Here is a 15,419-nt window from a genome sequence, read left to right as displayed (position 1 = left end):
ACCTCTATATTTTCATAAACTTTGTAAATAAAGGTGAAGCAGTGAAAAGCCTTAAGAGTAATAAGCAAAGGAAATGGAAGTAGCACTTTAAGTCATTAGAAAATACTGTTTGTTGGAGTTCTCTTGCCTCTCAAATATCTCACTTGTACTACTGATTTTATGTCAGTTTAGATGGATGACCTATATCTTAGATACTTATCTCCCAGTGTTCATCTGTTCATTTCAAATATAGGCTCTGTGTCATTCCTGAATCATAATTATTATAGTCAAGATAAGGAGAATTAAAAATACTCAATTTTTCTGTTGTTTTACAAGGCACAGTTGGTGGATCTGAAATCTGAACTGACAGAGACTCAAGCGGAGAAAGTTGTATTGGAAAAAGAAGTACATGATCAGCTTTTACAGTTGCACTCTATTCAGCTTCAGCTTCATGCTAAAACTGGTCAAAGTGTTGACTCTGGTACCATTAAGGCAAAACTGGTAAGTAGTTTGGAGGGTGACATATATTTACATCTATTTTGGAGGACGAATAGGACAATTTTTAATGAGGCTTTTTTAATTGTAGAAGGTAATACGTGCTCACTGTGGAAAACTTAGAAAACACAGATAATATAGATTATCGTGATCATCCACAATTTCACTACCTAAGATGATCAGTGGTAATATAACCAACTGATACTTAGAATTTTTTTCCTTTTTAAAAACGTGTATAAATATATTTAAAAGATTATGATTAAAATGTGTAAACAATTTTTTACCCTAGTCTGTTAGGATTAAGTTCAGCTGCATATAACAGAGATCCCAAGTACAATTGGGGTTATTCTTGCACAGTAGTAGAAGTTATTTTTCTCTCAATTAAAGAAGCCTTGAAACAAGCAATGAGAGCTGATATGGCAACTCCACTGATATTAGGTATCCTGGTTCCTTCTGTCTTTGTGTTCCACCATCTTTAGCTCATGGTTTCTATCATGATTTCTTCATGTCTAAATTCCAGGCAGGGAGAAGGAAGAATCTAAGAGAAGGTTAAAAGAATGCTTCCTAGTTGTGTTAGCCTTCTTTAAAGAACTTTTTTATGAAATCTTCCTGAACAATTTATGCCGAAATCTCATTAGCTATCCTGATCTGAATGCTGCCATCTTAGTTGGGCACATAAAAAAAAGCCAAACCCATTGCTGTTGAGCCAATTCTGACTCACAGCGACCTTATAGGACAGAGTAGAACTGCCCCACAGAGATTTCAAGGAGTGCCTGGTAGATTCGAACTGCCGACCTTTTGGTGAGGAGCCATAGCTCTTAACTACTATGCTACCAGGGTTTGCAGTTGGGCACGTGGCTACCTCCAATAAAATTGGAGTTCTGTTCATAAGGAAGACGGGGGAAGTGGAATTAGGTGCCAACCAACAGCACATTCTTTTTCTCTTAACGTGTTAAGCATTTTCCCTGCCACTGAATGTTTTGTAGTATCTGTATAATGTTCCATTGTCTGAATTTTCCATAATTAACCATTGTCCTCTTAATATAAGTTGCTTAGATAGGAATGTTTGGGGGTTTTTTTTTGTTTGTTTCATCTCAATTTAACCTCGTGTACTGAGTGTGTGTACTATGCACTAGAACTTTGTTAGCTGTAGAGAACACAGCAATAGATAAGATAGTATTCCTGCCCTCACATAGCTTGGGAGAGGCAAGAGATGAAATGATGTTGATGGTGAGAGAAATGCATACTTGAGTTTTAAGTTTTACTTGTTTTCAGTTCATGCTGTTTGAATACTTAATTCTGATACTAATATGTTAGAATTTATTTAAATGACTACATTCTCCTAGAGCTTTGTGTTAAGTGTGTAGTATTGTATGTTATAATTTAACATATTTGCAATGAACTATGAGTCTGGTCACCTGGCATTTATTCTTTGTCTTCCAAAGGGCCAGAGTGTGAATTGGGACTATTACCTTGATCTCTGGATATTAGTTTCTTTGTGTATAAATGAAAGGATTAGACTATGTAATGTCTAAAGTCATCTTAAATTGTGGAATTCCAGGCATCTAAATTAGAAGTGTTGTTCTATTTGAAGGAAATAAAAGTCAGATGATAACTGCCTCTTTTGGATATTTGATGTTAACATTGAGCAACAGCCTACATTTTCATTAGAAAAGAATTTATCTGAAATTTTAACATTAGCTTTGAGGTAAAAACACTGAAGTTGGTATATTGACTAATCCTGATAAACATTTTTGTCTAATACAATAAATACGGTTACTGTTGTTTATGGATTTAAAAATGTATTCTAGTGAATTTTACAACAAAATGATATTCAATATGTGAGGGTTTTCCTTGTAATGATTATACCACTAGTTAAATTCATTTGTTTGACATCTTTCTAATTATAAAACTTTTTTCTTATATCTTAAGTCTGTCCCCTCTGTGGAGGAGCTGGTAAGTATGCCGTTTCTGCTTCGCTTTAATATGTCATGCTGAAGTGTTCTTAGTGTTTTATCTGCATAATACATGTTGTGACTCTTTGTGTTTGAAAATGGTGTTTATGATGGACATTTTTTTAGGGTGTAAACACCTGAAAAGTTCAGTGGTGATCCATTGCTCTTTTCTCACTGCATGTTTTAAAGGTTTGTCTTTTGTTTGTGATTTATACCCATTATTTGCAAAGCCCATCAATTTTTGGCAACTTCTGAGCCCTGTAACTTCCTCATACCTCTACTCAGAGGAACAATTGGTTTTTCCACTTGAGTGTACTGAAGATTTACTCAACAGGCCTAGCTACCACCCTTCCCCCCCAAGTTTCTATTTGAATTTATTCCCAGAGAAAGAATGTGCATGTTGGTTTCTTATTTATCCACTGCATGTATTATAGCTTTTCAGCAGTCTTGAGAATATTTGTGTGATCTTTGAAATAACTGAATTTTGAAACCCTTTGCCAGGTATTACTTTAGAAAATAAGAAGATATAAATTATTAGTACTTTTATCACTACTCCAACCTAAATACAAAGTGAACCTCTTGGTTGTTACCTAATATAAAACATGTGAACTAAAATATTTTTTTTCCTTTAAATTTAAAAGTGATTAAGTTCAATTTCTTTTTTTTTTTATTCTTGTTTGCCTCTGTTAAGTTTAGGCAAAAGAGCTTGTCAGACTTGTTAGGGGTTTGAATCATTAAAATGAAGTGATAGCTTAACGTGTTTTTCAGATTTCATAAATATAGTATAAATAGCTCATTAAAGTAATTAAAAGTGATAGTCCTCAACATAAAATTTATTTAGGCAATAAACCAAAGAAATTTTGGCTTCTAGAAACTCTTTTCTAAATCAAACAGCATTAATCTCAATAAATGTCATAAAAAAGGATTTTTGTGTATGTTATCCAAACTGTGGTTTCTTTTGAAACTGATACCAGCCCTTTTAGGAAATAGATTCTGAAATAAATTGAGATTTTTATAATTTCAAACGTGTAAAAGGAGGATTCTAGATTATTCTTCAGATCCTTTAAAGACAGTATCTAGAAATAGTATTTTAATGGTTAAATTTTTTACAGAAGTTGAAAAACCCTGGTGGTAATCATCCTTCCATTTGCCACATACATAATAAATATTTTTAGTCAAAGAAGTGGTAAATATATCCAGCATTTGGTAGTTTCCTTAGTTTTTTTTACCGTGTATATTATTATTTATGTGTGTGTATTTAAGATTATAGTATTCATTGCATTATATTTGAATATATTATATACTGATGTTGGACAAAACAGTAGACCATGCAAGGCAAAAGGTTAAAGTAGTACCAAAATATATTCCATGAATTGCTAGGAATGTGCTTAAATTTCTTTCCCAGCTTCTCAGTATGCAGAATAAAAAGGGAAATAATTATTCAAATAACCAGTGGCCATGCAATAGAAAATAATTTTCTTCTGAGAAACATTTCTTTCCTGGTGCTAAGGTAGATTTTTATTTAAGTGTTCGTAAAGGGGACATTGTGGTGTAGTAAACAATGTCTTCCACATCTCGTCAACACATATTTTTACTGGGCTCTTTATTCTGTAAGTCAATAAAAGCAGTTCTGCTCAGGATAAATGCAAGTTTGTAGTGTTTGGATGGTTTACTTGATCCAGAAGTGACACCTAAAATGTCTGCCAGGGCCTGACCCTTTATTCAACTCTCAGAAGGGTTTCGTATGGCCGTACAGTTTGTGTGTGTGTGTGTGTGTGTGTGTGTGTGTGTGTGTGAACTTGAATTTGACTATCTTTAAACAGTATTTTGTACCTTCCATTTTCCACTCTGTTTGTCTTGTACTTGCCTATCTGTTCTGTGCTTGGATCCTGAAGGCATTTACATGTGTAACACTTGATCTATAGGAATACACAGACTGTACTTTTAGGGCAAATTGAACATTATTTCTCACATGTAAACTTGTGATAAAAATTTGATGGCAAAGATCTTGAGGTTATATCTCTGACTAACACCTATAGATTGACATATGTGGACTATCCATCAAGTGGTGCACAGGATGGAATCCTCTTGTGAACGTTAAGAATGGATGACCATCCTACCTCTGTGGAGGTGAGGGAGGCCAGTATTTTCCTGAGAAAACTGTTCTGCATCCACTTTAACATATAGATGAATGGATGAGCCACATCCCAAAGTTCACTGATAATCTACACCATAGATATGCTTATCTATAGAAATTTCTCCATGTGTAAATGTTTTAATGCAACTGTTACCAGTATTTCTCCATAACCATAACATTTCCACATAGAATGAGAAATGTCTCATCTAATTTAAGTATTGTAAGTTTCTTATCCTCCTCCAAGATAAATTAGCTATAAAATGTATCTGTAACTGAATGATTTTGACTTACTTTATAAAATTGTTGCATTAAAGTCAGCCACCAAAGTCATTTTCATTTTGGTCTGGTTTCTTGAGTCATTTTTAGAAAGTAATATAAAGCACAGGTTCAAATATCCATTGAAACCACTCCTATTAATATCAGCTTAGAGAAGACTACTTCTCTTTCTATCCTCAGTATCAGGATGCCCCAAGGCATGCAGTTATCTAGAAGACTTTTCAGTACTAGTTAAAAAGAAGAGGATCCAAATCTTTGTATGCCATTTTATAGCATCCAGTTCTTTGTGTAGCAATGAAGTGGCAATTTTTACTATATGCTTTCATTGTCAGTATTATAGACTGTGTGGTTTTGTGTATTTTAAGGAACATGAACTACTGCTGAAGAGTCTTAAAAATATTTTCATTAAATTATATATTTTTAAACAATCCTAATAGGAGAGAGAGCTTGAAGCAAACAAAAAAGAAAAAATGAAAGAAGCTCAACTTGAAGCTGAAGTGAAATTGTTGAGAAAAGAGAATGAAGCCCTTCGCAGACATATAGCTGTTCTCCAGGCTGAAGTTTATGGGGCCAGATTGGCTGCCAAGTACTTGGATAAGGAACTGGCAGGAAGGTATGTAAAAAAATGGGTAACTTTGTACTCTTAGGTGACAAGTTGGCTCTTATATTTTAATCTTTTGTGCTAAGTGGAACATTAATCTTCATCCTAAGAATTATTTTAAAATTGGTTATAGTTTATTGTTGTTAAATTAATATTGATAGCATTGTATATTACAGATTTGCTTATCCATATTAAATACGTATGACTAGGTTTACACACAGGCATGCACACACACACAGTACCTTAACTTGAAATACTAGCAAGCCTATAAAGCAGCATTTTTTAGCCATTTCTTGCCTTGATACCATGATAGATGATGTTTACATGTACATCAGAACTTTCATAAGGAACTCTTTCTGTGATCACTAAAACCGGACCTTTCTTGCCTCTCAAGAAAATGTGTTATAATTAAGTTAATGACAATAATTTTATCACAATTATATATAGGTTCTGCCTGCTTTAATTTTTTTAGGTAAGTTATTCATAAACTTTGGTGATTTATTATTAGTACTAAATCATTTTCTGCTCATTGTTTTAATGTCACATTAAGAACTGATGTGGATATGAGCAGCTGATATTTGACAAAGGCCCAAAGTCAGTTAAATGGGAAAAAGACAGTCTCCTAACAAATGGTGCTGGCATAACTGAATATCCATCTGCAAAAAATGAAACAAGACCCATACCTCACACCATGCACAAAAATAAACTCAAAATAGATCAAAGACCTAAATTTAAAACCTAAAACGATAAAGATTATGGAAGAAAAAATAGGGACAATGCTAGGAGCCCTAATACATGGCATAAACAGTACATGAAACATTACTAACAATGCACAAACACCAGAAGAGAAACTAGATAACTGGGAACTCCTAAAAATCAAACACCTATGCTGATCCAAAGAATTCATCAAAAGAGTAAAAAGATTACCTACAGACTGGGAAAAAGTTTTTAGCTATGACATTTCCGATCAGCATCTGATCTCGAAAATCTACATGATACTGCAAAAACTCAACTACAAAAAGACAAATAACCCAATTAAAAAATTGGCAAAGGATATGAACAGGCACTTCACTAAAGAAGACATTCAGGTAGCTAACAGATGCATGAGGAAGCACTCACGATCATTAGCCAATAGAGAAATGCAAATCAAAATTACAATGAGATTCCATCTCACTCTAACAAGGCTGGCATTAATCTGAAAAACACAAACTAATAAATGTTGGAGAGGTTGTGGAGAGACTGGAACACTTATACACTGCTGGTGGCAATGTAAAATGGTACAGCCACTTTGGAAATCGATTTGGCATTTCCTTAAAAAGCTAGAAATAGATCTACCATATGATCTAGCAGTCCTACTCCTTGGAATATATCCTAGAGAAATAAGAGCCTTTACACGAACAGATATATGCACACGCATGTTCAATGCAGCACTGTTTACAATAGCAAAAAGATGGAAGCAACCAAGGTGCCCATCAATAGATGAATGGATAAATAAATTATGGTATATTCACACAATGGAATACTACACATTGATAAGGAACAGTGATGAATCTGTGAAACATTTCATACCATGGAGGAATCTGCAAGGCATTATGCCGAGTGAAATTAGTTGCAAAAGGACTAATATTGTATGATACCACTATTATAAGAAAAAATTTTTCTTATAATATTGTATGATACCACTATTATAAGAAAAAAATTTTCTTATAATATTGTATGATACCACTATTATAAGAAAAATTTTTCTTATAATAGTGGTATCATACAATATTAGTCCTTTTGCAACTAATTTCACTCGGTATAATGCCTTGCAGATTCCTCCATGTTATTATAAGAACTCAAGAAATAGTTTAAACAGAGAAGAAAATATTCTTTGATAGTTATGAGGGTAGGGAAGGAGGGAGAGGGGTATTCACTAATTAGATAGTAGACAAGAACTATTCTAGGTGAAGGGAAAGACAAGACACAATACAGGAGAGGTCAGCACAAGTAGACTAAACCAAAAGCAAAGAAGCTTCCTGAATAAATCAAATGCTTCGAAGGCCAGAGTAGCAGGGGTGGGGGTTTGGGGACCATGGTTTCAGGGGACATCTAAGTCAATTGGCATAATAAAATCTATTAAGAAAACATTCTGCATCCCACTTTGGAGAATGGCGTCTGGGGTCTTAAATGCTAGCACGTGGCCATCTAAGATTAATCAGTTGGTCTCAACCCACCTGGAGCAAAGGAGAATGAAGAACACCAAAGACACAAGGTAATTACAAGCCCAAGAGACAGAAGGGGCCACAGAAACCAGACTACATCATCCTGAGACCAGAAGAACTAGATGGTGCCCGGCTACAACTGATGACTGCCCTGACAGGGAACACAAGAGAGAACCCCTGAGGAAGGAGAGCAGTGGGATGCAGACCCCAAATTTTCATAAAAAGACCAGACTTAATGGTCTGACTGAGACTAGAAGGACCCCGGTGGTCATAGCCCCCAGACCTTCTGTTGGCCCACGACAGGAACCATTCCCAAAGCCAACTCTTCAGGCAGGGATTGGACTGGACTATGGGATAGAAAATGATAGAAAATGATACTGGTGAGGAGTGAGCTTCTTGGATCAAGTAGACACATGAGACTATGTTGGCAGCTCCTGTCTGGATGGGAGATGAGAGGGCATTGAGTGTCAGAAGCTGGCCGAATGGACACGAAAATAGAGAGTGGAGGGAAGGAATGTGCTGTCTCATTAGGGGGAGAGCAACTAGGAGTATATGGCAAGGTGTATATAAATTTTTGGATGAGCGACTTACTTGATTTGTAAACTTTTACTTAAAGCACAATAAAAATTAAAAAAAAAAAACTGATGTGGAACAAATACAATTTATATCATCTCGAAGTACATGTTTTCTAATAGTTTTTCTTTTTACCGTATTTACAGTAATCATTTTGTAAAAAGAAACTGTCATTAGAAGAAATGTCTTTGTACAGTTAACCTCATCTGAAGGCTAGTCTTTCATAATATCAGGCTGAGTTCAATGACCTACCTTGATTGTACACTAAACATGAAACACATATTAATTGATATTAATCTCGTAATTTTTTAGATGTATTTGAATTAAGTATATGATTCAATGAAGTCTCATTCATTTTTGTCTTTTTAGCTCTTTCCCTAGAAGACATGTCCTTTTTAAAGTTTTCATATCATTGTAAATCTGAGAGACATGAGGAGGATCCTGAGTATTAGTTTTATTAACCCATTTTATTACTAATTGAGATTTAATGCAAGAGCTGCTGATGTTCAGTAATTCTTTTGAATTCTCTTTTTGGGGGGCATAATGAGAAAAACTAACTGAATGAATTTTTTTCCCGTTACGAAGGGTCCAACAAATACAATTACTAGGACGAGATATGAAGGGACCTGCTCATGATAAGCTTTGGAACCAGTTGGAAGCTGAAATACATTTGCATCGTCATAAAACTGTTATCAGAGCCTGTAGAGGACGTAATGACCTGAAACGACCGATGCAAGCACCACCAGGCCATGTATGTTTGCTCCAATACCACTTCCTGCTCAACCTCTTCTTCTCTTTAGTTAGAATTCTTTCTATTCTTTTTTTTTTTTTAAAACTCTAGTAGTATTTAAAACCTTTATTTAAAAAAGTGAAAATGGAATTAAATTTATTTGAAACAGATACATATTTAAAATTTCAATAACCCTTAGAAATTTCAGTAGCTCTTCAGAGACTTACTAATTCCCTGAGAGTGATATTTCTAAAGACGGTGAGCCATTGCTAACAAACATATTGGTAGTACTTTGAATCATATTGGGCATGCTTACATTTGTCTAAAGCTGAGCCTAGAGTATGTGGTCACACTGATAAATTGCCAGATATTTTTGAGAAGCTGTTAAAGGGTAATTTTGGTAAGTAAAGGAGCCCTGGTGGTGCAATAGTTAAGCACTTGGCTGGTTAACTGATAGGTCAGCAGTTCGAGCCCGAATCCATCAGCAGGTCCGCAGGAGAAAAGGTCTGGTCATCTGCTCCCGTAAAGATTACAGCCTAGGAAACCCTCTGGGGCACTTCTACTCCGGCATATAGGATCACTTTGAGTTGGCATCTGCTTGAAACCTTACAACAAACAACAACAACAAATCCAAATATAGATTTTGAACTAACATTTACACCTGCTTGGTCTTGAATTAAGATGGAATTTGAGATCTGTGTCTAATTGTCTGCTTCTGTCACCTCCATTTACAGAAGTTTTCTATCTTGGTAAATCTTTACTAAATTTCTTTACAACAGCTGCTTGATAATACGAACCTTAATATAATGAAAGCATGTCTGTCTTTTACCCAGTAGCTCTTATATCTTAGTACAGATAAAGTATGACCTTAACAAAGTAAAATAATGTGTTTCCTGTGTGAAACGTATTGTAAGAAGAATTGGTATGTACATGATGTTTGTGGGAGAGGAGTAGGGATGGCAATAAGCACTTATGCCACTGTCTTCTCTGGGATATTAGTGATCCCCATTAACTTCTAGGTCCAGTAGATTTGGGAAATGGAAAGGTTAAGGTAGAAAACAAAGTAGTTTGTATTGGGTGTGTCAGGGTGATAAAAGCGTGATAAAAGCAGGCTTTGGAAAGTGGCTAAATATAAGGCCAGGAGTTTTAGGCAGTGGCCAGATGGCAACAGTTCTTCTATGCTAAATAAAAGAATTTGAACTTTAACCTGACATTCAGGAGTTTTAAATAAAATAGTGGACTTAATCAGATTTACACTTTATGACACTTTAGTGTGATAAAAAAAAAAAAGATACATTGGATTAGGGTCAAATTGAAGTCAAGGAGATAAATTAGATACTACAGTAATCTAAAGAGAAAATGATGAGGGCAGGAGAAAGTGGAATTTGAGAGGAATGACAGGTTTGAGAGAATTACTCTAGCTCAAGAGAACTCTGACTAACTGCTTTTGGTTAAATAGGTGAGTAAGAAGGAGAAGTCTAGGTTAGTGGTTTGGGCAACTGTGTGAGATGATAGCATTCACTGATAAAGGATATGAGGAAAAGAAAAGTTTTGAGGAAAACATGATGAGTTCAGTTTTAGACATGTAGTGCCTGAGCTGCGGACATCCTGGATATATCCAGTTGGACACCTGACTCTTAAATTCAGGAGAGAAAATATGAGTTGAAGAAATATTAGGGGAATCATCCATCTATTATAGTTAAAACCATGGAATTGATAAAGGTCACCCAGTGAATGTGTACATAAGGAGAAAAGAATAGGAGAACAAGGATGAAAACTTCTATGGAGTGAAGGATAGAAATGGATCACCAAAGAAAGGAACCTGAGATGGAGCTGTCAGCTGTAGGCCACTTAGGAAAGTAGTGTGATGGGTTGTGACTAAAAGGTGTTCTTTGAATGTAGCAATATTGGTTGCCAGTGACCATAGAGAAGGCTATTTCATTGGAGTAGGTAGGGGCAAAACCGCAATTACAGCCATTTTATGTGGGAGGTAAGAAGGGAGATATGGTGAGGATGAACTTTGTGTGAAGGTTAAGAAAAGTGGAGGAGGGTAGTAGCTGGAGAAGATTGTGGGTAGCTGAAGGGAAGAGATTTGGATTTTTTTGTTTTATGTATGGAGCAAGGCCCTTTATTTTAGAGGTAGACTGCAGAGCACTGAAGAATAAAGAAGTAATTAATGTTCCAACTGGAAATTTGTTTTTCAGTTTTACAGATCAATTAAAATGAAGATCTTTAAGAAATTTTTCAGTGAAGATAGTTATCTACTTTTATTTTTTTGAAACTATTTGTTCGTCAATTAATTCCTTGCAATAATTTCTTTTATAATGTTCTACAATTTAAAAAGCGTATCAATATTAAAGAAATTATTGATAAAAAGGTGAGAAAATCATACATAAATTTCATTATATTAACAGAACAACTGTTTTCATGTTTCCATTGTATCTATTAGTCCTTTGATAAAATTTTCTTAATTCTATACTGTGAATCCATCCAGGAAATTAAGATTTCTAAATGCAAGTTATATAGCGTGGTTTTACTCCATTTGGTGTATTATATGGTAATATTAACTTTTCTTCTTTTTTTCCCCCAATTAAGGATCAAGACTCCTTAAAGAAAAGCCAAGGTGTTGGTCCAATTAGAAAAGTTCTTCTCCTTAAGGAAGATCATGAAGGCCTTGGCATTTCAATTACAGTAAGAAGTAGTGCTTCCAGTCTCCTTTTCTGCAGTCATCTAGTATAAGCATGTTCTTTTGTTGGGTATCATTGGGGAACAAAATGTTCTGGATATATTTTCTCTAATAACAAAGTTTATCCTCATGGTACTATCACTTATGTTTTATGTAAACTTTTTTTTTTTGCATGTAAATCTTCCTAACAACTGCTAAATAAACCTTTAGTAAGCAGGGTTTCACATTTTCATTATGACCCAGGTCATAGTTCTGTGCCATGTACTGTGATGCCTCTAGAAGCCTTTGGGAATAACTATAACTTTTCTTCTCTGTTAAATGGCTCCAAATTATATTGCTTTTCTTTGTTAGAGTGTGTTATCGTTCTCTTCTCTCATTTCTTTGCTATCAAATATCACTGACTCTTTGGTATATATTCTTTTTTTTTTAATTTGGTGTGTTTGTAAACCTTGGGCAACATTCCTGAGAGTACATATATTTGGAGCCATTTTGCCTGTATTCTAAGTGCATTGTTCCAGGTGAATAGTAAGGTGGCTTTACTCCAATTTTTGTTTGGTAATATGTAGGTACTGCATAAATTCATTTGTTTCTGGTATTGCTTAATGTAGGAATATTTCTTATAGTAAAAAATTGATCTAGTAGGTATTTATGGAATACCTGTCTTTTCTAATACACTGCCCTCAAAGAGCGTAAATTCTACTAGGAGAGATAAGATATACATATACATACATAAGTAACTACACCGAAACCTATGAGAGCTGGAACTTGATGGAACTGCCTTGTTATTCCTGGTCTTGCAAGTTTTCCATCTTTGACGGGGTATAGCTTACCACATTTCTTTCACTCTCCATTAGTGGCAAGTATTTCATTTTCTCTGCCTTACATAGGTTCTGGCTTTTATTGTATAATGTAACAGAGAAACTGATAAGTACCAAATACTGTATTTCTTCAATTCTGTGTTGCACATTTTTTTCACATTTTAACATCTCTGAAATTGAAGTCCATCTTATTATCAATTTGATTATTTTTGTGATATGTAAAATAATGGTTTGTCTTGCCCCACTGGTAGTGATTTAGGTTTGATAAATTATAGTAGTGCTGTGGACTACTGAGACTTAAATACTCATTTTTACTAAAAGAGTTGAGCCAATTACAGTTTTTTGATTTTTGTTTTGTGTGGAGTTTTTTTGGAGACTCTGGAATGTGTTTTAGAAAAGCACATGTAATTAATAATTTTACTCAGAGCTAACTCTTTGGTAGTTGTCATAACTTATTTTCCATTACTTAAGTAGCAAATAAGATGTCACCCAATATTTATAGAGACAGTATAGGTGCTTATTGAAAGATATTTTTAAGAAAATGTTTTATGTCTATTTAGAATAGCCTGCAACTGTATTTTTCAAAGAGTGAATTAATTTACTGCTCTTTGTTATTGTTAGGGTGGGAAAGAACATGGTGTTCCAATCCTCATCTCTGAGATCCATCCAGGGCAACCTGCTGATAGGTGTGGAGGGCTACATGTTGGGGATGCTATTCTGGCAGTCAATGGAGTTAACCTAAGAGACACAAAGCACAAAGAAGCTGTAACCATTCTTTCCCAGCAGGTAAGCTCCCTTTATGTAATTAAAATTGTGTCTATCAAGTGGTTCTTTTTGAATCTACTGTATATACTTCCCTAGAAAGTTTCTCAAGTAGTAAAGTGTTATATATATAGTATGTAGTTCTCTTTGATTTGGAGTTTTTATAAAGACATTCAGCCAAATTTACCAAAAAAGATTTTGTTTGCTTTTTTCCATAGCTGTGTAGATGGCACTGCGGGGGTTGGGTATAACTTCCAGCAAGTGACTTAAGTCCTCTGTGCTGCAGTGTCCTCATCTGTGCAGTAGGGGTTGAAATAGAGTTGTGAGGATTAAGTATGTGTAAGAATAGGACCTGGCAATTAGAAAGCAAAACATGATTAATGTCTAAAACACTATACAAATATAAGGTACAGGCAATCCCTGGATTATGAACGTGTTCTGTCCCTAAATCTGTCTTTAATTTGAATTTGTACTTAAGTCATAACAGGTACAGTTCATGTCTAACGTCAGTCAGTCAAATGTTTCTTTTAGTATGTAATATATAGTGTACCTTCCTGTGCTTGAAAAACATTTAAAGAAACACTTTCAGATACACTAAAACATCTTTAACATAATAATACAGTAATAGTGATGTTTTGATGCCCTGTTTGTTATTACAAACCGTTGTATACGTACCTTGAATTTTTAATATAGGCTGTACAGGGGTTGATTCGGAACTATAGCTTGTACATACGTTGGATGTTTATAACTCGGGGACTGCCTATATTATACATAGGCAGTGCTAGAATTGGATTGATTTTATAGTCATAGATTGTTAGAACTGAAAGGGTCCTTAGGAATTATCTAGCCTAGGCTTCCTATTTAAAATTAGTGAACTGATGTTTGTAGAGATTAAACGGTTTACTCAAGGTCACAGAGCAAATAAATTTAGATTAGGGATTAATACCCAGGACTCATATTTGTTATCTAGTATACTTAAGATGTTTGTTTTGTTTTGTTTTTCCGTTTGAGAGGTTGCTAGTACATTGAGATGTTTGTTGGATCGTCAACATAATATGCCAAGTAGAATTGAATCTCAAGAGCTGAAAGTAAATTTATAGTTCATTTAGTTCAACTCTAGTGAACATCGTTACTTAAATAATTGCATTAAAGGAGGACTTGCGTGATGACCAAGTAGTCCATTCTGTTGTTGTACAGTTCTGATTCTTTTTTTGAAAGCTCTTTCTCAGAATTAAGCCTGAAATATGTGTCTTGTGATAACCACCTGCAGATCTAATTCTTCATCTAGAATTTTACTAATGATCACTGCGCTATCCGTTTATCTCCCCCAGAAATGGTATTTTTAAAGCATTATCTGATAAGGGAGATCTAAGAATGCTATACTAGCCTCTTTAAGGTAGCGTTTTTCCAGACCCCACTTGGCTGCCATGCAATAGCACAAGTGGGATGAATGGAAACTGGTGAAGGAACTACAAATAGGCATTTGGGAAACACTAAGTGCATATTCTGAGGCATAACCTGGAACTACTGGGAAAGAGGAGCACCAAAGAGACTAACTTAACGAGTAGTAATCAAAAATTGCTTTTCTGAGGAGAGTAGTAATCAAAAATTGCTTTTCTGAGGAAAGGTAGTGTCTTAGTTATCTAGTGCTGCTATAACAGAAATACCAACAAGTGGATGGCTTTAACAAAGAGAAATTTTATTCTCTCACAGTCTAGGAGGCTAGAAGTCTGAATTCAGGATGCCAGCTCCAAGGCAAGGCTTTCTTTCTCTGTCGGGTCTGGGGGAAGGTCCTTGTCATCAATCATCCCCTGGTCTAGGAGCTTTTCAGTGCAAGAATCCCAGGTCCAAAGGACGTGCGCCCCTCCTGGTTCTTCATTCTTGGTGACACAAGGTCTCCCTGTCTCTCTGCTCACTTTTCTTATAACTCAAAAGAGAGTGACTCAAGATAAAACCTAATCTTGTAGATTGAGTCTTGCCTCATTAACATAACAGCCTCTAATTCTGCCTCATTAACATCATTAAAAAAAAGAAAAAAAAACCAGCTCCCATTGAGTTGATTTCGACTCATAGTGACCCTATAGGACAGAGTAGGACTGTCCCATAGGGCTTCCAAGGAGCATCTATTGGATTTGAACTGCTGCTGACCTCTTGGTTAGCAGCTGTAGCTCCTAACCACTGTGCCTCCAGAGCTCCCATTAAC

General features: G+C 35.2%; 1 protein-coding gene across 2 annotated transcripts in view; it reads left to right on the top strand.

Moving 5' to 3' along the window:
- The window catches only part of GOPC (golgi associated PDZ and coiled-coil motif containing), a 51,454-nt gene that overhangs the window by 29,448 nt on the left and 6,587 nt on the right, over nucleotides 1-15,419 (top strand). The window contains exons 2-7 of one of the 2 annotated variants that reach the window (XM_049899805.1): nucleotides 316-480; nucleotides 2,407-2,430; nucleotides 5,280-5,455; nucleotides 8,806-8,971; nucleotides 11,546-11,641; nucleotides 13,076-13,240. In XM_049899805.1, coding sequence (XP_049755762.1) covers nucleotides 316-480; nucleotides 2,407-2,430; nucleotides 5,280-5,455; nucleotides 8,806-8,971; nucleotides 11,546-11,641; nucleotides 13,076-13,240 — 792 coding nt within the window. The remainder of the gene's footprint in view (nucleotides 1-315; nucleotides 481-2,406; nucleotides 2,431-5,279; nucleotides 5,456-8,805; nucleotides 8,972-11,545; nucleotides 11,642-13,075; nucleotides 13,241-15,419) is intronic. The other variant, XM_049899806.1, reaches the window with a different exon arrangement.

This window comes from Elephas maximus, chromosome 1 (assembly GCF_024166365.1).
Source record: "Elephas maximus indicus isolate mEleMax1 chromosome 1, mEleMax1 primary haplotype, whole genome shotgun sequence".
NCBI lineage: Eukaryota > Metazoa > Chordata > Mammalia > Proboscidea > Elephantidae > Elephas > Elephas maximus.
The sequence above is the reverse complement of the archived record's forward strand: the minus strand, read 5'-3'. Positions and strand labels throughout refer to the sequence as shown.